This window comes from Pan paniscus, chromosome X (assembly GCF_029289425.2).
Source record: "Pan paniscus chromosome X, NHGRI_mPanPan1-v2.0_pri, whole genome shotgun sequence".
NCBI lineage: Eukaryota > Metazoa > Chordata > Mammalia > Primates > Hominidae > Pan > Pan paniscus.
The window spans coordinates 55,332,071-55,353,169 of NC_073272.2; the positions used below are offsets into that span (position 1 = coordinate 55,332,071).

Consider the following 21,099-nt stretch of genomic DNA (forward strand, 5'->3'; position numbering starts at 1 on the left):
GGAAAAGTAAGCAAGGGCTTTGGCAAGGGCTTCAACATCACATCTGGCACCAACTGCCCTCAGGCCACCTCCCCTTCCTGTTTCTCTACCCACAAAGTTTCTCCATCCTTAGACCATATTGGGCAGGAAGCCCTCCTTAACTACTTCCAACCAACACCACATGCTTTGACTCTTCCTCCTATGACCTCCTGTAGCAGCAACAGACTCCCTGATTACAGTTTGTCTAGTTCTTTTTTCTCCACTGATTACTCTGGTCCCAATCATTTTCCTTCCAAGATCCTGCAGGGAGGTAAATGTACTTCCATACCCTCTTATCCTACCCACCAGGACTGGACAAGGGCCTGGTTAGTGATTAGAGCTCAGTGTCCCTGAAGTTGCCATCCCTAGGGCCTTGCTTCATTAGAAACTCTCATCTTCATCAGCCTTCAACATCACACCAACCTCCATGCCCTTGAGCTGCGTACTCTAGGGACCGGGCTTTGAGGACCAAAGTGAGGGAAAGGAAGGCTTCAGTCCTCTAACTCTTTGTTGTCTCTGTCTCCCCACATTAAATCCCCTCCCATGTCCTATTTGACTGCCTCCATATTTGATCAGTTCATCTCCTTCCTCTCCATTCCCTCTGGCAGAGCCCCAGGTACTCTTCCTGCCTGCCTGAACTTGTATATGTGCCTCCTCCCTAGAGTTCCCATCTCTAGCCCACCCCCTACCTCCTTCTGGCCACCAGAAGGATCTTTCAAAACTAAAACCTGATCTTGTCTGTACTTCAAATCAGTCAACATCTCTCCATGGCCCATAAGATCAAATCCAAGCACCTTAGGTTGGCCTTCAGTGTCCCTCCCTGGTATTGTCATCTACTAGAGCACTTAGGATTTAGGGCAGGTGGCTCTAAGATCCTTCGGTTCTACAACCATATGGCCGTTGTACCTTGTCCTGCCTGATTGCTCTGGGAGCCAACTGAAGGGCGCCGCTGGGTCAAGAAGACACCGGGGGCCATAGGTGTGGTGCTGCGGTTTGCCTGGGCCATGCCAAAGGCATTGGGACGAGCGGTGTACTCATGGTCAGCGAGACTTCCTGACAGGGCCTCTTGTTTAGGCTCAGGAGGAGGCAGGGGTGAGGAGGAGGTGACAAGTTGTGGTGTGGCAGCCACAGGGGGGGCTGGTACTGTCAGACTGAGATTGGAGTCTTGAGGGCGAGGCTGTTCTACCTCCTTCAGCAAAGGCTTCTTCTTGATATATTTCTTCTTTTGGGCCTTCTGTAGCTCCTGAAACACAAGCCAAGTAGGAGGAGAGATTAAGGAGTGAAGAAGACAAGTTCCCAGGAAAGGAACTAACTAGACAATGTCCAATATGGTTGTGCAACCTGCCACCCTCTCCCTTACCTGCACCAAGTCTAGCCTGGATGTACACACAGCACATAACAGGCCTTCCAATACCTGAGATCATCTCTTTGTTACCATCCATCCTTAAGTCACCACTGTCACTTATTAGTACAGTGCCAAGAAAGCTGTAAATGAATTTGGAGACTAGGATTTTGGTCCTAGTATTGCCACTAATGAGGTAGACCTTGGACACGTCTAATAATAATAACTAAATTTACATCAGCAGCTGAGACACTTTATACACTTTATCTCATTTAATCCTCATAACAGCTCTAAGAAGAAAAAATCCTAATTTTACATATGAGAAAATGGAGGCACAGGGATATTAAGTAACTTGAGCCCAAAGCCTCACAGCTGAAAAGTAGTTGGGACCACTATTTAACCAGGTCTATCTGAAGAGACACCTTGCAAACTTCTCAAAGTGGAAAATCTGAGCGTAGAAAGATTAGAAAGATTATTAGTTTTGGAATGAGATAAATCTGGTTCAAATCCAGGCTTGTGTCCCTAAATTGGATGACTATGGTCAAACTGACTAACCTTTCTGAATCTCAGCTACCTCATCTATAAAACAGGTAAAATAATATCTGCTTTTTAGGATTTTTGAAAAGATTAAGTGATGACATAAAAATACACAGCACATAGTAGATATTCGACAAGTGGTTAATTATTATTCTATCTTCATCTCTTATAATGGCTTCACTTCCTCTTGCTGGTCTTTTTCTTTTAACAGTGGGCTTGACAATCCTCCAGGTCACTGGGTCTAAAAACCTCACTTTGGGGATGGGAATGACAAATAAGGAGTTGTGTCACTTCTCCCAATACCTTGTATCTCAACCATCCACTGCCGTATGGATCTACTATCCACTGCATGGTGGACACTTGTATAGTGGGCATCTGGAGCCCTGAGAACCTGGAAAGGTGGTGCTGAGAGCATGTAAATCACTTCACCTTCTGAAATGCTACACAGCCACACAAACCAACTCAGTGATCACATTTTTTTGCCTTCTCTTGGCAACACAAGCCTAATCCTGCCTTCGGAAGATCTCACAGGCTGTGGCTACCACGGGCATTTCTGGGGTACAATAATAACAATATTAGTAATACATGCCAACCACTCTTCTATAATTACTCATTTAATACTCGTAAATACCCAAGAAGTAAGAATTATAATCCCATTTGAAGGATGAAGAAACTGTGGCACAGAGAGGCTAAGTCATTTCCCTAAGGTTACAGGACCAGTAAGTGGTCAAACTGGGATTCACATCCAAGCCATTTGGCTTCAGAATCTCTTCCCTCAGCCAAACTGCTATTCTAACCATACCAGGAACTGCATTTCTGTCCCTTTTTCTCTCACTTAAATCCAGAATTACCTCTTCATATCTAGATCACTAGCCTAAATTTTGCTACCTTTGCTGCCAATCTCTTTCACATATAATTTATCCAGATACTCCCACAGACAACTAGACCATCTTATGATAGAACCACTTTCACCTTGCCAATCCCGTTACTCAAAAAGCTGTTAGCAGATCCCCGCCCAAGTTCAAACTCCCTGGCCTGACATTCATGATCTTCCACAGTCTGGCTGTTTACACTTAGCCAACCCATAATGATAATGATGAAAAAAGCTAACAGGCCTATAGTACTTACTCCGTAACAACTGCCATTCTAAAAGAGCTTGTACGTACATTACCTCATTTAATCCTAAAATGAAGTCTATGAGGAAATGAGGCAAAGAGAAATTAACTTGCCCAAATGGTAGAACTATTACATAATTTAAATCCAAGCAGGATGACTCTAGAATCCATTCTTATAATCATTACTTATTTTAACTAATTCCCCAACATGAAATCTCCAGTACAGAAAGATCTGTTTCTTTCTTTCGTTCATTCATTCATTCACTCACGCACCCACCCCAATACTGACTAAACACATTTTCTGACCATAGTGGGGGTACCAAGTTAAATTAAATATATTCCCACTCTTGAAGTATTCATAGTTTAATAAGAAACACCAAAACATACATTTATGATTGTAAGTACCACGAGAGAATGTTGTAGAAGCATATAGAAAAAGGCCTCTGAAATAAAGTGGTGGTAGGTAGTATGAAGGGCTGTTAGGTAAGGTATCTGATAGGGTATGATTCTCAATGGGTAAAAGGAACATCTTGTGTAAAGGCACAAAAGCATGAGACAATCTGATATACTCACTGAGGGGACTATGAGTATTGCAGTGCACTATGGCTGTATAAAGGGTGTGCATGAGGGGCTGGAAGGAGGTCAGGGAGATGACTAGAGACCAAATCAAGAGGACTTTAAGAGGGCTTTGTGTGCTATACGAAGGAAGTCCCTTCTTCTAGAATGCCTCCCTGGCCCCTACCAGAAGCTTAGCTTGCAAAGCCCCTCCCCAATTTCAAAACCTCTTCTTTGAGGTTATCTCTGATCATCCCAAACAGAATTTAGCTCCTTAAAAGGCACTGAGAGTAATTTTCACACCTTTACTTAATTTATATTTATATAAAACAGTAGAACCCCCTTTTTCAAATTACAGCTTACACTGTATTGGGATATACATAAGAGACAGAAGTTCTGGTCAAAGAAGATTGCCAAAGATTTAAACAGTATTTAAATAGGATGTAATGACTGAACTACATAAGCATTTATTTAAATAGACAGTAATATGAAATTTGAAGTTAGAGGATATGAGTTTGAATTGTCTCCTCCATTTACTGGCTGTATTATCCTGAGTCAATTAACGAGAGCTTCATTTTCTTCACCTATAAAATGATGAAAATATCACCTGTTGAACAGGGCTATTGGGCAGATTACATTACACATTATATATGGAAGCAACTAACAAAGCAGATGCTTAACAGTGCTCTAAGCTATAGGATATGGGATTAGGAGCTAACGGGATATTGATTGCAAGATAACCAGAGAATTCACCTCCAAAGGCTCCTAAGCACATTACGCACATTAAAGAACTTTTAGATGTAATGCTAGGAGGTGAATTTGATTCTAGTGAAGATCACTCTTTAGGACAAAAAAAAATTGGTGGGTGAAGATTAAGATAATATTATTTCATAAAGAGGACAAGAAAAATTTCTAATCAACCAAATTCCAATACTGGTGGGTGGCTGAGAACTTGAGCGTACTCAGCTGAGTCACCCCCTCAGGGCTTCATATGAGAGCAAAGGAAGGATCTGGTCCTTCTCATCTGAGAGGTTTTTACACACCAAAAAAGGTAAGTGGGTTTTTCTCTGGCCTAATATTTTCTTTCATCCTGAATCATGTCAACTGTGTAACCTGTGGAAGTAGCTTATCATTGAGTTGGGATAAGAGGGATTTAAGAGGGGGCTGGGATACTGCCAAGGATAAAGATCAAAGGTTACTCAATCCCCACTGAGACAAAGGTGGGATCCTATCAGCCTGCAGGTCTAAGTGTTGAGGCTCTAAGTCAAACTGCTATTAGTTGCAGGGTGACCTGGGGTGTCAGCACCTACCTGCTGGGCCAGCTTTGCAGCTGCTGCAGCCAAACCTGTCTCAATAGAGGCTACCCGGGTCCCCTCACGCACAGGACGGTCCTGCTTCGGCAGAGTTGGGGTCACGCGGGCTGCAAGGGAAACAGGATGAGAAGGTGTCACTAAGACATTTATCCGAATGCTAGCCATATTCCCTACCTCCAAGCTCTCCAAAGGTAGTCTCATTGGTCTTCCTGCTTCTAGCTTTTTATGAAGCCAGATTTTGCTTGCCATCACATAAGAACCTAATTCACCAATGCTCAAAGCACACACTGATTAAAGGATAAAGGTAAACCTCCCAGAGGGAAAAAGAAAAAAAATGTGAACCTCCTTTGGCTGGGCATGATGGTTCATGCCTGTAATCCCATTGCTCTGGGAGGGTGAGGTGGGACCCTGTCACTACAAAAAATTAAAAAGTTAGCCAGGTGTGGTGGCATGTGCTTGTAGTCCTAGCTACTTGGGAGGCTGAAGTGGGAGGATTGCTTGAGCCCAGGAGTTTGAGGTTACAGTGAGCTACGATTGTACCACTGCACTCCAGCCTGGGCAACAGAGTGAGACACTGTCTCTAAAAATAGAACAGTAAGCCAGGCCAGGTGCAGTGGCTCACACCTGTAATTCCAGCACTTTGGGAGGCTGAGGCAGATGGATCACTTGTGGCCAGGAGTTTGAGACCAGCCTCGCCAACATGGCGAAAACTTCGTCTCTACTAAAAATACAAAAACTATCCCGGCATGGTGGTGCACGCCTGTAGTCCCAGCTGCTCAGGAGGCTGAGGCATGAGAATTGCTTGAGCCTGGGAGGCAGAGGTTGCAGTGAGCAGAGATTGCATCACTGCACTCCAGCCTCAGCGACACAGTGAAACTCTGTCTCAAAAAATAATAATAGTAATAAAATAATAATAAAAATTGGCCGGGCACGGTGGCTCACGCCTGTAATCCCAGCACTTTGGGAGGCCGAGGCGGGTGGATCACGAGGTCAGGAGATCAAGACCATCCTGGCTAACATGGTGAAACCCCGTCTCTATTAAAAATACAAAAAATTGGCCGGGCGTGGTGGCGGGTGCCTGTAGTCCCAGCTATTCAGAAGGCTGAGGCAGGAGAATGGCGTGAACCTGGGAGGCGGAGCTTGCAGTAAGCTGAGATTGCGCCATTGCACTCCAGCCTGGGCGACACAGCGAGACTCCATCTCAAAAAAAAAAAAAAAAATTATCCGGCCATGGTGGTGCACGCCTGTAGTCCCAGCTGCTCAGGAGGCTGAGGCATGAGAATTGCTTGAACCTGGGAGGCAGAGGTTGCAGTGAGCAGAGATTGCGTCACTGCACGCCAGCCTCGGCAACACAGTGAAACTCTGTCTCAAAAAATAATAATAATAATAATAAAATAATAATAAAAATAAAAAGTTAATCTCCCTGAACTGGCATTTAAGTTTGTCCCATATTCTGCTTCTGGCCCACTTACCTCTCCAACCTTATTTCCACATCCATATTCTCAGCGTCTCCAGACGGATGGCTTCCTTATTACATCTCCAGAGTGTGTACAGCTCATCCTCTCTCCCTATGCTTTCATCCTCACCATCCACACCACCTAGAGTACTATCTTCCTTTTTGTCTGCCTATTCAAAACCTACCCATTCTTTAAGGTAAGCTGAAATCAATCTCCTACACAAAACCTCTTTGGTTCCACTGATCTCTTTTTCCTCTGAACTTATGATCTGTATAAATTACTTGATACATAGCACATACCACCTTGTCTCATTCTCTAATGCTGATGTGTTATTCTGTCTACCAGCCAGGCTATGAGTTCCTGAAGAAGACCACCCTCTTGCAGGACTCTTTTATAATGCCTTACCAACCTGAAATAAAAAAATACTCATCCCACCATTTCAAAAGGAAGTGTATTTCAGGATAACCAAACAGCCCTAAATGATGAGAGACAGCTCTTCTTTACAGAAGAAAGCCAGCTACTAAATGTAGAAGGAATGACAGAATTAGAAAACCACAAGCTGGCAAGTCCTTATGAAACAATTGATTCTAGGGAATTGGATATTCACACAGCACCAAAATATTACCCATTCACCTCAAGAAGAAAAAACTTATAATGATGAGATCAAGAGATTACCACTTTAAGTATGAACTTTACCGTCACTAATAGTGAGAAAGCACAACACAACTTCACACGCCTCTTGATGAGAAGCAATAGGAAATTCACATCACCTGAGAAGTAGTTTTGTTGAAGAGCTAAAATATAGCAAGCCATTCATATTACTTTCAGTGTTTAGGAAACAGGTACAGAAAAACAAGTTAAATGACACCAGAAGAAAACAAGCAGACATTCTACAAGATAAACTGGCTTAGTCTCTTTAAAAAGACAATGTCACAAGTAAGCAAACAGACAAATCTAGAAGGTAGGACATGCTACAGGGCAATTACACCAGTGTCAACAACAAATCAATAGCACAGAACAAAAAAGGGGAGAGTGCTCTAGATTGAGAGGGTTAAAAGGCATTCAAATGCCACATGGACCCTGTTTAGACCCTGATTTAAACAAATCTAATATAAAAACACCTTTTCATGGTTTGACAATTTAGGAAATTTGATTATGGACTTGGAATTAGATAAAGAATTATCAAATTATTGTTAGTTTTGTTATGTATAATAACAGGTTGTAAGGTTTGGTGAGAAAATATCCACTTTTTAGAAATACATACTGAAATACTTGGGGGAAACAGCATAATAACTGGGGTTTGCTTTCAAGCAAAGAAAAAAATTTTAAAAACAAGATAGTGATAAATGAAGCCAATACGGCAATATATTAATAACTGTTCATTCTCACTGGTGGATATATAGGAGCTCAATGAACTATTCTATTTTTATTTATTTTTTGAGATGGAGTCTTGCTTTGTCGCCCAAGGCTAGAGTGCAGTGGGGTCATCTCGGCTCACTGCAACCTCCACCTCCCGGGTTCAAGCTATTCTCCTGCCTCAGCCTCCTGAGTAGCTGGGATCACAGGCATGCAACACCATGCCCGGCTAATTTTTGTATTTTTAGTAGAGACGGGGTTTCACCATGTTGGCCAGGATGGTCTTGAACTCCTAACCTCAAGTGATCCACCCACCTCAGCCTCCAAAACCATAGGCATGAGCCACCATGCCCAGCCTTATTATATTTTTAAAGAAAAAAACTAATGTCACAGAAAAAAGATGTGGTGGTACTGCTGACCTAGATTTAAACTCCTTGGTTAGCTATTGCTATTATAAAGGAGAATTTCTGGATAAGCAGTATGCAGATTCTAGAACAAGCAATTCGGAAGGCTGAAATTCTTTCTTTAAAGGTAACATTTGTTTAAAACATGATCTGAAGCAAATTTACGAAAAGTTGACGCATAATTTTCAGTCATGGATACTTGGATCTCTTTTATATTGTTCTCTATAGTTTTGTATGTGTGGTGGTTTTAAAACATGACCCCAAATCCCATGACACCTTTCCTACTGATAGGTGAGATCTGTGCCCCACTCTTGAATCTAAGCAGGCTTATTTGCAAGCTATAGAATATGGTATAAATGACACTATATGACTTTTGAGGCAAGGTCAGTAAAGGCAATTTCAGTTTCCACACTGCTTGTTGGAACACTCATGCTTTTAGCAATCTGAACCGCCATGTAAAAAGTTTGATTGCCTTGAGGCTGCTGAGCAGTGAGGAAACTAGTCACATGGAGAGGCCACATGTTGGCACTTTCAGTCTTTTGTGTCCTCCCAGACCAGGCATCAAACATGTAAGTGAAAGACTTCAGATGACTCAAACTCTTGGCCAACAAGTCACCCCCAGTCTTCAAAGTTTTTCCAGCTGAGACCCCAGACTTCATGCAGTAGAGACAAGTTGTCGCCATTGTGCCATTTCCAAATTCCTGACCCACAGAATACATGAACATAAGAAAATGGTGGTTGTTTTAAGCTGGGGAAAAAAGAACCCTCCTTGATTAGACCTGGGTTTTGGGAGGGAAAAAAACCTATAAAAGATATTTTGTGTAAACAGTTGGGGAAATTTGGTTATGAACAGGGTATTTGAAGATCTTAGGGAATTATTACTAACTTTGGTAAGTAAAAAAAAAAGTAGTGTGGTTACACCGGGGAATGGCGGATGTCCTTATTTAATTTTTTTGAGATGGAGTCTCACAGTCACGCAGTGGCGTGACCTCTACTCACTGCAACCTCCACCTCCTGGGTTCAAGTGATTCTTCTTTCTCAGCCTCCCAAGTAGCTGGGATAACAGGCACCCACCACCCTGCCCGGCTAATTTTTGTATTTTTAGTAGAGATGGGGTTTCACCATGTTGGCCAGGCTGGTCTTAAACTCCTGACCTCAAATGATCCACCTGCCTCGGTGTCCCAAAGTGCTGGGATTACAGGCGTGAACCATCGCACCTGGCCAGATGTCCTTATTCTTAGGAGATACTAAATTATTAAAGGGTAAAATATGTTATGATGACTTTGAAGTGGCTCAGCAAAAACTATAGATAGCCAGATAGATACAGATAGAGGAATCAAGCAACTATAGCAAAATGTTACAACTATAGAATCTGGGTATTAAGACTATGGGTATTCAGGTGCTATCCCTTCTACTTTTACGTATGTTTAAAAATTGTCGGCCGGGCACGGTGGCTCACGCCTGTAATCTCAGCACTTTGAGAGGCCGAGGTGGGTGGATCACCTGAGGTCAGGAGTTCGAGACCAGTCTGACCAACATGGAGAAACCCTGTCTCTACTAAAAATACAAAAAATTAGCCGGGCATGGTGGTGCATGCCTGTAATCCCAGCTACTCAGGAGGCTGAGGGAGGAGAATCGCTTGAACCCAGGAGGCAGAGGCTGTGGTGAGCCAAGATCGTGCCATTGCACTCCCGCCTGGACAACAAGAGCGAAACTCCGTCTCAAAAAATAAATAAAATAAAAATAAAATAAAATAAAATAAAAATAAAATTGTCATAATACACTTTGGGAGGCCGAGGTGAGCGGATCACCTGAGGTCAGGAGTTTGAGACCAGGCTGGCCAACATGGTGAAACCCTGTCTCTACTAAAAATACAAAAAAATTAGCCAGGTGTGGTGGCACGTGCCTGTAATCCCAGCTACTTGGGAAGCTTAGGCAGGAGAATCACTTGAACCCCGAGGGCAGAGATTGCAGTGAGCTGAGATCGCGCCACTGCACTTCAGCCTGGGCGACAGAGTGAGACTCTGTCTCAAAAAATAAAATAAAATTGTCATATTAACAAATTTTAAATAATGAACAAGACTAAGAGCTTATAATAACCAAATGCATTGTGTAATCCTTGAATGGATTCTGGTTTAAGTAAGCCAATTACAATAGATATTTTTGGTGCAACTGGGGGAAATTTGAATAAGTACATGGTACTAGATGATATTAAGAAATAAATGTTGGCCGGGCGCTGTGGCTCATGCCTGTAATCCCAGCACTTTGGGAGGCCAAGGTGGGTGGATCAGGAGGTCAGGAGATCAAGACCATCCTGGCTAACACAGTGAAACCCCGTCTCTACTAAAAATACAAAAAATTAGCCGGGCGTGGTGACAGGCGCCTGTAGTCCCAGCTACTCCGGAGGCTGAGGCAGGAGAATGGTGTGAACCCGGAAGGCGGAGCTTGCAGTGAGCCGAGATCGCACCACTGCACTCCAGCCTGGGTGACAGAGCGAGACTCCGTCTCAAAAAAAAAAAAAAAAAAAAAGAAATAAATGTTACTTTGCTTAGGTGTCATATAATGGTACTGTGGTTATGGAAGAAAATATCATTCAATGCATATTTAAGTATTAAGGATGAGATGTTATGATGGGCGACATCAGTAAAAATGGCAAAGGACCTCCAAGAATTCACTCCCCAATAAAAACAACAAAAAAACCAGCAAAAATTGTCAGGATAAATTTTTTCAGAACTCTGGAAATTAACAAAAGGCTTGCAGCAACCTGGAAAGCACTTGATTCAAGAAAAACAGCTGAATCTCAGTAAGAACAATGAGTTTTGTGCATTTTAATTTGCCCTAGGACACATCTACCTTACCCCAGCTTAGTGAACACCTTGAAAAATAGCAGTCCAAGTTCCCAGCAATGTAGTGAGCAGAAAGGAGCTAGAGCTTTCTTTCAAAGCCTAGTACTAAAAGCCTCTCCCTCCCTGATGGGTGTTTAAAAAAAAATTTTAAAGGCATGTGCTTAATGTCATAGCTGTTTAAGGTGATGGATAACAGTTGTGACAAACAATAGATTAACCCAAATGGTTAAAAAAAAGCTAAGGAATGAGATGTCCATAAAGAATTTGACAAGTTCTCACGCATTTCTGCAAATTATAAGACCACATGCCTGTGTTGGCGCTGTAAGACTTGAGAAGGCCCTAAGCATGCACCTCTGTCTGACTTCGAGGTGCTACACAAATAGAAGTGAAGGCTACCGCAGAGTTGTAAACTGCCTGGCTGAGTGAAGGCATGCTCCAACATGCACATAGAGAGCCCCTCAGCAAGCACTGGGAGCACTCACTGGTTCCAGGCATTTCAGGAAATCTGTGTCCGATCATGAGACATCTACTAAGCTAAATGAGTAGAGACATCAGTGTGCACACACAAAAAAGTTTACAGACTTTACAGAATTAGTTCAGAAAAGCCACTAAACAAAACACAACTACAACAAAGAGTGTTCTCTGAGGAGCAGAGTGGAGAAAATCTGATTTTCAGAGTTGCCACGGCATTTAAAATGTACAGTTTTCAACAAAAAATTACAAGACATACAAAGAAATAAAGTATAGCCATTCACAAGAAAAAAAATCAATCAGTGGAAACTGTCCCTGACTTCCTAGACATAGTTGGAGTTACTAGACAAGGACTTTAAATCAGCTATTTTAAATGCTTTCAAAGGCTAAAGGAGACCATGTCTAAGGAACTACAGGAAAGTATGAGTATGATGTCTCACCAAACAGAGAATACCAATAGAGACAGAAATTATAAAAAGAAACCAAACAGTTATTTTGAAGTTGAAAAGTAAAATAACTGAAATGCAAACTTTAACTGAAATGCAAACTTCCCTAGAGGGTTTCAATAGCACATTTGAGCACGTAGAAGGAAGAATTACTGACTTTGAAGATAAGTCAATTGAGATTATCCAGTCTGATGAGCACACATAAAAAGAGAATGAAGAAAAGTGAACAGAGCCAAAGGGATCTGAAGGACACCTATTCGAAGAAATAACAACTAAAAACTTTCCAAATTTGATGAAAAACAATCTATACATTCAAGAGCTCAACGAACTCCAAGCTGAACAAATTTAAAAGGCTACACATCATAACTCAAACCAAAGACAACAGAATTTTTTTTTTTTTTTTTTAGACGGAGTCTTGCTCCATTACCCAGGCTGGAGTGCAGTGGTGCAATCTCGGCTCATTGCAAGCTCTGCCGCCAGGGTTAACGCCATTCTCCTGCCTCAGCCTCCTGAGTAGCTGGGACTACAGGTGCCCGCCACCACGCCCGGCTAATTTTTTTTCTATTTTTAGTAGAGACGGGGTTTCATCATGTTAGCCAGGATGGTCTTGATCTCCTGACCTCGTGATCCACCCGCCTCGGCCTCCCAAAGTGCTGGGATTATAGGCTTGAGCCACTGTGCCCGGCCGACGACAACAGAATTTTGAAAGCAGCAAGGCAGAAGTGACTCACAACATAAAGTGATTTCTTTATCATCAGAACCCATGGAGGTTAGAAGACAGTGAGAAGACATATTCTAAGTGCTAAAAGAAAAACTATCAATCAGGAATTCCAGATCCAGCAAAATTATCCTTCAAAAATGAAGAAATCAAGATATTCCTAGATAAATAAAAACAAATAGTTTGACACTAGTAGACCTTACCTATAAGAAATGCTAAAGGGCCAGGTGTGGTGGCTCATGCCTGTAATCCCAGCACTTTGGGAGGCCGAGGTGGGCAGATTACGAGGTCAAGAGTTCGAGACCAGCCTGGCCAACATAGTGAAACCGGTCTCTACTAAAAATACAAAAAATTAGCCAGGCGTGGTGGGAGGCACCTGTAATCCCAGCTACTTGGTAGGCTGAGGCAGGAGAATTGCTTGAACCCGGGAGGCAGAGGTTATAATGAGCTGAGATCATGCCATTGCACTCCAGCCCAGGCGACAGTGCGAGACTCTGTCTCAAAAAAAAAAAAAAAGGCATGTTAAAGGGAAACCTTCAGGCTGAAATGAAAGGACACTAGACAATTGAGTCTACATGAAGAAATAAAGAGCACTGGTAAAGGTAACTAGATAGGTATATTTAAAAGACATTATCAACATATTTTTGTAACTTTTTCTAACTGGATTAACAGACAATTACATAAAGCAATTACTATAACCCTGTGTTCATGAACACAATGTATAAAGATGTAATTTGTGACAGTAATAGCATAAAAGAGAAGGGTAATGGAGCTATATAGCAGCAAAGTTTCTGTGTAGTACTGAAATTAAGTGATAATAGGCTGGGCGCGGTGGCTCACGCCTGTAATCCCAGCACTTTGGGAGGCCGAGGCGGGCGGATCATGAGGTCAGGAGATGGACACCATCCTGGCTAACACGGTGAAACCTCGTCTCTACTAAAAATACAAAAAATTAGCCGGGTGTGGTGGCAGGCGCCTGTAGTCCCAACTACTCGGGAGGCTGAGACAGGAGAATGGCATGAACCCGGGAGGCGGAGCTTGCAGTGAGCCGAGCCGAGATGGTGCCACTGCACTCCAATCTGGGCGACACAGCGAGACTCTGCCTCAAAAAAAAAAAAAAAAAAAAAAGAAAGAAAGAAAGAAATTAAGTGATAATAATGTGAATTAGAATGGTATAAATTAAGTTGTTAATCCCCAGGACAACCACTAAGAAAATAACTTGGCCAGGTGCAGTGGCTCGCGCCTGTAATCTCAGCACTTTGGGAGGCTGAGGCGGCCGATCACCTGAGGTCAGGAGTTTGAGACCAGTTTGGCCAACATGGTGAAACCCCGTCTCCACTAAACACACAAAAATCACCCAGGCTTGGTGGTGTGTGCCTGTATTCCCAGCTACTTGGGAGGCTGAGGCGGGAGTATTGCTTGAACCCGGGAGGTGGAGGTTGCAGTGAGTCGCGATTGCGCCACTGCACTCCAGCCTAGGCAACAGAGTAAGACTCCAACTCAAAAAAACAAAACAAAACAACAAAAAAACCCCCTCACATATAGAGAGATTAAAAGAAAGGAATTAAAATGGGATCCTAGGGCTGGGCACGGTGGCTCATGCCTGTAATTCCAGCACTTTGGGAGGCCAAGATGGGTGGATCACCTGAGGACAGGAGTTCGAGACCAGCCTGGCCAACACGGTGAAACCCCAACTCTACTAAAAATATAAAAATTAGCTAGGCGTGATGGCAGGCACCTGTAATCCCAGCTACTCAGGAGGCTGAGGCAGGAAAAGAATTGCTTGAACCCAGGAGGCAGAGATTGCAGTGAGCCAAGATCGCGTTGCTGCATTTCAGCCTGGGTGACAGAGTGACACTCTGTCTCAAAAAAAAAAATAAAGGGGGGGGGTCCTAGAAAATAGCTATTAAACATAAAAGAAGGCAGTAACTAATGGAGGAATTGAGGAACAAAAAATAAGACACATAGAAAACAAATAGCAAAATGGATATTGAGTCGAACTTTGGCAGCTATTAGAACCCTCCAACTGATAGGCAGATGTTGGCAGAATGAATTAAAAATGACCCTACTATATGCTATCTATACAAGACACACAGTTTAGATTTGAAGACACAGGTCGAAAATAAATGGATGAAAAAAGAGATAACAATAAAAGTGGTACTCAAATGAAAACTACAATGGCTATACTAACATCAGACTTTGAGACAAAAATCATTACTAAAGACAAAGAAGAGCATTTTATAATGATAAAAAGGTCAATCCATCAAGAAGGTATAACAATTACAAACATATGTGTACCTTACAACAGAGGCTCAAAATAAATGAAGTGAAAACTGACCAAACTGATGGGAGAAAATAGATAAATTCAATAATAATAGCTGGAGACTTCAATACCACATTTTCAATAATGGATAGAGCAATTAGAAAATCAGCAAAAAACGGACAGGTGTGGTGGCTCACGCCTGTAATCCCAGCACTTTGGGAGGCCAAGATAGGCGGATCACAAGGTCAGGAGATCGAGACAATCCTGGCTAACATGGTGAAACCCCATCTCTACTAAAAAATACAAAAAATTAGCTGGGTGTGGTGGCGGGTGCCTGTAGTCCCAGCTACTGGGGAGGCTGAGGCAGGAGAATGACGTGAACCCAGGAGGCGGAGCTTGCAGTGAGCCAAGATCATGCCACTGCACTCCAGCCTGGGTGACAGAGCAAGACTCTGTCTCAAAAAAAAAAAAAAAGAAAGAAAGAAAAAATCAGCAAAAAACTAGTGATGTCGTAACACGTAAGATTTTGCTTAAAATGCCTTGAAAAAAAGAATAAAGCAAATACAGCAAAATGTTCATTAAATCTGGGTGACAGATATATATATATATATATATATATATATATATATATATATATAGGTGTTCATGGTAATAACCTCTTGGATTTTATCTTATGTTTGAAAACTTTCATAACAAAAATTTTTTAAAAGGAAAAGTATTTACTGACTGTTCTGGTGCTTATGATTACTGTAGCACTATAGTGTATTTCATTTACTTTCTCTATCCCAATATTCTTTAAGCTAATTATACCTGTTTACTTTTTAAATTACTTTTAGAATGAATTCCCCACAAAATTCCATTAGGATTTTGATTTAGGCTAGTGTTAAATGTATACATTAATTTGGAAGGAAATGACTCTTTACAACACTCAGTCTTTATAACCAGGCATATGGGAAATCTCTATTTCTTCATGTCGGTTCCACACTATCTTCTTACAATTATTCTTGCATATTTTATATGTTTGTTGCTATTGTCAATAGCATTTCTTTTTCTCAGTACATTATGGTTATTACTAATATAGTACTTCTTGATTTTTGGATAGCTGGTATATATCCAATGATTTACCCAATTTACTGAATTCTCTTATCAGTATTAGCAGTTTTTAGTTGATTCTCTTTCATTTTCTGATATTACATAATTATATCATATCTCTATTTTTATTTCTATTTTTTGTAGAGACAGGGTCTTACTATGTGGCCCAGGCTGGTCTTGAACTCCTAGGCTCAAACAATCCTCCCATCTTACCTTTCCAAAGTGCTAGGATTACAGGCATTAACCACCATGCTCAGCCCCATACCTGTGTTTTCTATATCGATTATAAAATTATATCTTATCTTTCACTCATCAAATATTTGTTAAACATCTCCTACAGGCCAGGCACTAGGCAAAGTGCTACAGATACAATGATGGCCAAAAGTGAACAGGATTCTCACCCTACTGGCTCACATCATGATTTGGTCTCTTCTTTTCTTTTCTTTTTTTTTTAAATTTCTGCTTTACTTCTAATTACACTGGCATGAACTTCTAGAACAATACTAAATAATAGCAGTGTTAGTGGGCACATTAGTCTTATTCCTGATCTTAATGGGAATCCCCTTAGTAGAATGCCTTAGTAGAATGCATCTTTTGAGTTAAGAACTCACTTTGAAAATGTGATAAAAATTACTAAAGAAATACACATACATAGATGCATGCATTTACATAAAATTTCAATAGAATATTAATAGGAGATTCAAAGGTCCATGAACACCAGTTGATGCATCTGTGCTCTACAGTTTCATCCTATTGGGTTAAACTTGGTGTTCTTCTTCATTTTAAAGAACTATCTTTTTAGTTAACTAAAAGCCACTTTTTAAAAGTTTGCAGTTTTTTGGCTGGGCGTGGTAGCTCACACCTGTAATTCTCAGCACTTTGGGAGGCTGAGGCGGGCTAATCACTTGAGGTCAGGAGTTTGAGACCAGCCTAGCCAACATGGTAAAATCCCATCTCTACTAAAAATACAAAAATTAGCCAGGCATGGTGGTGGCGGGTGCTTTTAATCCCAGCTTCTTGGGAGGCTGAGGCAGCAGAATCGCTTGAACCTGGGAGGCGGAGGTTGTAGTGAGCAGAGATCATGCTACTACACTCCAGCCTGGGCAACAAAGTGAGACTCTGCCTCAAAATAAAAAAGTCTGCGGTTTTTCTAAGTCATAAATAGGTAGTGAATAAGTGAAATACCAGCACAAGAGCAGACAGAACTTTGATGGTACAAAATGGATGTGCCTCAAACAACCCATGATACGTATGAGTCAGTATACATGGCAAAGAAAGCATTTTCAGCTTAGTGGGAATGTGATTCTAGCACCAACAGTCATCTTTTTGGGGGGAATACCAATTTATATCTTCTGCTCAGTACCATATATTAAGCAATTCTTTGTAGATCAACACATTAGATATTTAAAAATTATGCTTAAAAAATACAAGGGTGTTAATTATCTACTCTCTGAATATGCAAACAAATGATCAACACTTGATACTGAAATATTCAAATTTTCCTGTAGAATGAGGAAGAAGTACAAGCACATTATAAGTATAAGATATGTGCGTGTGTGTGTGTGTGTGTGTGTGTGTGTGTGTGTGTGTATGAAACAAAGGATGACTATTCCCTTACTATATAAAATGGGCAACTCGAAAACCTTGAAGAACCACATGGATAAGTGGGCAAAGGATGTAAACAAAATTTACAATGGAAGAAATTCTGATGCTAATAAAACATAGAGGCTATGCTTAATCAAAAAAATGTAAATTAAATCAATGAGATACTGTTGTTTGCTTATGAATTACCAAGGATCAAAAATTCATGGTAGAAGCCAGATGTGGTGGCTCACACCTGTAATCCCAACATTTTGGGAGGCCGAGGTGGATCACCTGAGGTCAGGAGTTCGAGACCAACCTGGCCAACATGGCGAAACCCTGTCTCTACTAAAAATACAAAAAACTGGCCAGGCGCGGTGGCTCATGCCTGTAATCCCAGCACTTTGGGAGGCTGACGTGGGCAGATCACGAGGACAAGGGATCGAGACCATCTTGGCCAACATGGTGAAATGCCGTCTCTACTAAAAATACAAAAAAAAAAAAAAAAATTAGCTGGGTGCGGTGGTGCGTGCCTGTAGTCCCAGCTACTCAGGAGGCTGAAGCAGAATTGCTTTAACCCAGGAGGCGGAGGTTGCAGTGGGCTGGGATCTCGCCACTGCACTCCAGTCTGGTGACAGAACGACTCTGTCTCAAAAAACAAACAACAAAAAAAATTAGCTGAGTGTGGTGGCAGGTGCCTGTAATCCCAGCTACTTGGGAGGCTGAGGCAGGAGAATTGCTTGAACCTGGGAGGCAGAGGTTGCAGTGAGCCAAGATCATGCCATTGCACTCCAGCCTGGGCGACAGACCGAGACTGTTTCAAAATAAATAAAAAAACAAACAAACAAACAAACAAAAAAACCCTCATGGTAGAGACTACTCATTCTCAACCAAATGTCATTCTCTTTCCTGCTTACTAACAAAAACACTGATTTTGTGGGACAGCAATATGCCTAGATAAAAACTGTATCTCCTAGCATCTCTGGCTGATAGTCTTGGCCATCTGACACAATTTCAGCCAAAGAGATGTGTAAAAAACGTGGAACTTAAAACTCCTTGGGGAGAGGGAATGCTCAGCACTCAGCATGCCTGTCCCTTTTTCCTTTTGCTTTTCTCCTTCTTCCTGACTGCAGCCCAGACCCCAATGCTGGAGGTGAAGTAGCCATCTTGTGACTCTGAGAGAACAAGCACTCACTAAGGATGCTTGAGACATTACTCATAATCAAATACTACTCCTAACTGGTGTGTTCAATGCCTGCATACATTTCATAAACAAGCACTGCTGATGGAAGTGTAAATTGGTACAACTTTTCTGGAAAACACTTCTGCAATAAGTATCAAGAACTATTTTTTTTTTTTTTTTGAGATGAAGTCTTGCTCTGTCGCCCAGGCTGGAGTGCAGTGGCAAAATCTCGGATCACTGCAACCTCCACCTCCCGGGTTCAAGCGATTCTCCTGCCTCAGCCTCCTGAGTAGATAGGACTACAGGCGTGCGCCACCATGCCCAGCTAATTTTTGTATTTTTAGTAGAGACGGGGTTTCACCATGTTGGCCAGGATGGTCTGGATCTCCTGACCTCGTGATCCGCTCACCCTGGCCTCCCAAAGTGTTGGGATTACAGGCGTGAGCCACCGTGCCTGGCCCAGATGTATTCTTAAGAGAGAAAAGCAAAGCACATAACAGTGTATAAAATACGTTTCCAACTGAGTTAAAAAAAAAAAGGAGGGGGAGGTAGGAAAACATATACATGCATTTGCTTGTATATGCGCAAACTGTCTCTGAGAAGATAAATGAAAAAACTGATGGCCGGGCGTAGTGGCTCATGCCTGTAATCCCAGCACTTTGGGAGGCCGAGGCGGGCGGATCACGAGGTCAGGAGATCGAGACCATCCTGGCTAACACGGTGAAACCCCATCTCTACTAAAAGTACAAAAAATTAGCCGGGCATGGTGGCGGGTGCCTGTAGTCCCAGCTACTCGGGAGGCTGAGGCAGGAGAATGGCGTGAACCCGGGAGGCGGAGCTTGCAGTGAGCAGAGATCGCGCCACTGCACTCCAGCCTGGGCGACAGAGCAAGACTCCCTCTCAAAAAAAAAAAAAAAAAAGCTGATAACACTAGTTGACTCCAGGTGGGGAAGTAGAAGGCTACTAACAGGGCTGGGAAGGAAACTTTTCATTGTATAACCTCACATACTTTGGCCCCTCTAAGGTTTCATGGTGATCCATCCTGAGTAAATAATCAGAGATATAAACATTTACATATAAAGATATTCACTCCAAATGTACTAATTGTAAAAACTTGAAAATAGCCTATATGTTAGAAATTACATATATATTAGGTATATCCATGGAACTGATATCTTGTAGCCATTAAAAATATTATTTATAAACAATGGCATAGGAACATGCTTATGATATAATATTAACTTAAAAGACCAGATGTCTCTATTGGTTTTCGATATTTACAGTTAATTTCTAGTCAATGTAGAGTAGTAACAACAATGTATATGTTAATAAACTTGACAGCATAAACAAAAAATTATGGTTCACAGAAGGTTACAAAAGGGAATGTACCCCTCCCCTATAAATGTACCTTTTACTTAATCCATACTCAACTCCAAGAGTCTCTGAATGTACCACATACATTTCATGCCCTTCTACTTTGCATCCTTGTGGCAAATGTCCTTCTTCTAGATTCACCTAATTCTGATTCATTCACACAACATCCATTTAGTGTGGTGAATAACTTCATGAGTTACTTTACTAACTCACCCTTCAAAATTCACCTTTAGATTTACTTCCCACAAGGGAAAAAATGGTTCACAGAAGGTTACAAAAGGACCCTATGGATGTAGGGTCACCAACAACTGTATCTTACAAAGTAGGTAATCAAGAGAGATTGACGGCCTGTAATCACAGCACTCTGGGAGGCCGAGGCAGATGGATCACTTGAGGTCAGGAGTTCGAGACCAGCCTAGCTAACATGGCAAAACCCCATCTCTACTAAAAATACAAAAAAATTAGCTGGGTGCAGTGATGCGCGCCTATAGTCCCAGCTACTTTGGAGGCTGAGGTATGAGAATCGTTTGAATCCAGGAGGCGGAGGTTGCAGTGAGCCAAGATTGCACCACTGCACTCCAGCCTGGGCCACAGAGCGAGTTTCTGCCTCAAAAAAAAAAAAAAAAAAAAAAAAAAAAAAAAAAAAAAAAAAAAAAAAGCAGGGAATGATGTAAGTTGATTAAAGGAGAAATAGACTTCATAAACCAAGAAAGGGTGGCATACTTCTCTTGAGTTTTGGAGGCATCTACCAGGAAACGAAAACTATGAGGTTGTCTCTTGGGAACGGGATTGCAGGTGGGGAAAGTAGGGGCAGAAGAACATTGCTTTTCCTCCTAAATTTTTCTATACTTTTTTGTGTGTGTGTGAGAGACGGAGTCTCGCTCTGTCACCCAGGCTGGAGTGTAGTGGCGCGATCTCAGCTCACTGCAAGCTCCACCTCTCAGGTTCATGCCATTCTCCTGCCTCAGCCTCCCGAGTAGCTGGGACTACAGGCGCCTGCCACCACGCCCGGCTAAATTTTTGTATCT

The 21,099-nt window shown here is 41.9% G+C and overlaps 1 protein-coding gene across 3 annotated transcripts in view; it reads right to left on the reverse strand.

The window, feature by feature from the left end:
- The window catches only part of PHF8 (PHD finger protein 8), a 108,797-nt gene that overhangs the window by 5,045 nt on the left and 82,653 nt on the right, over positions 1 to 21,099 (reverse strand). For all 3 annotated transcript variants that reach the window (XM_055106831.2, XM_063601737.1, XM_055106830.2), the window contains 2 exons: positions 4,878 to 4,987; positions 925 to 1,261 (listed from right to left, as the gene is read on the reverse strand). In XM_055106831.2, coding sequence (XP_054962806.1) covers positions 925 to 1,261; positions 4,878 to 4,987 — 447 coding nt within the window. The remainder of the gene's footprint in view (positions 1 to 924; positions 1,262 to 4,877; positions 4,988 to 21,099) is intronic.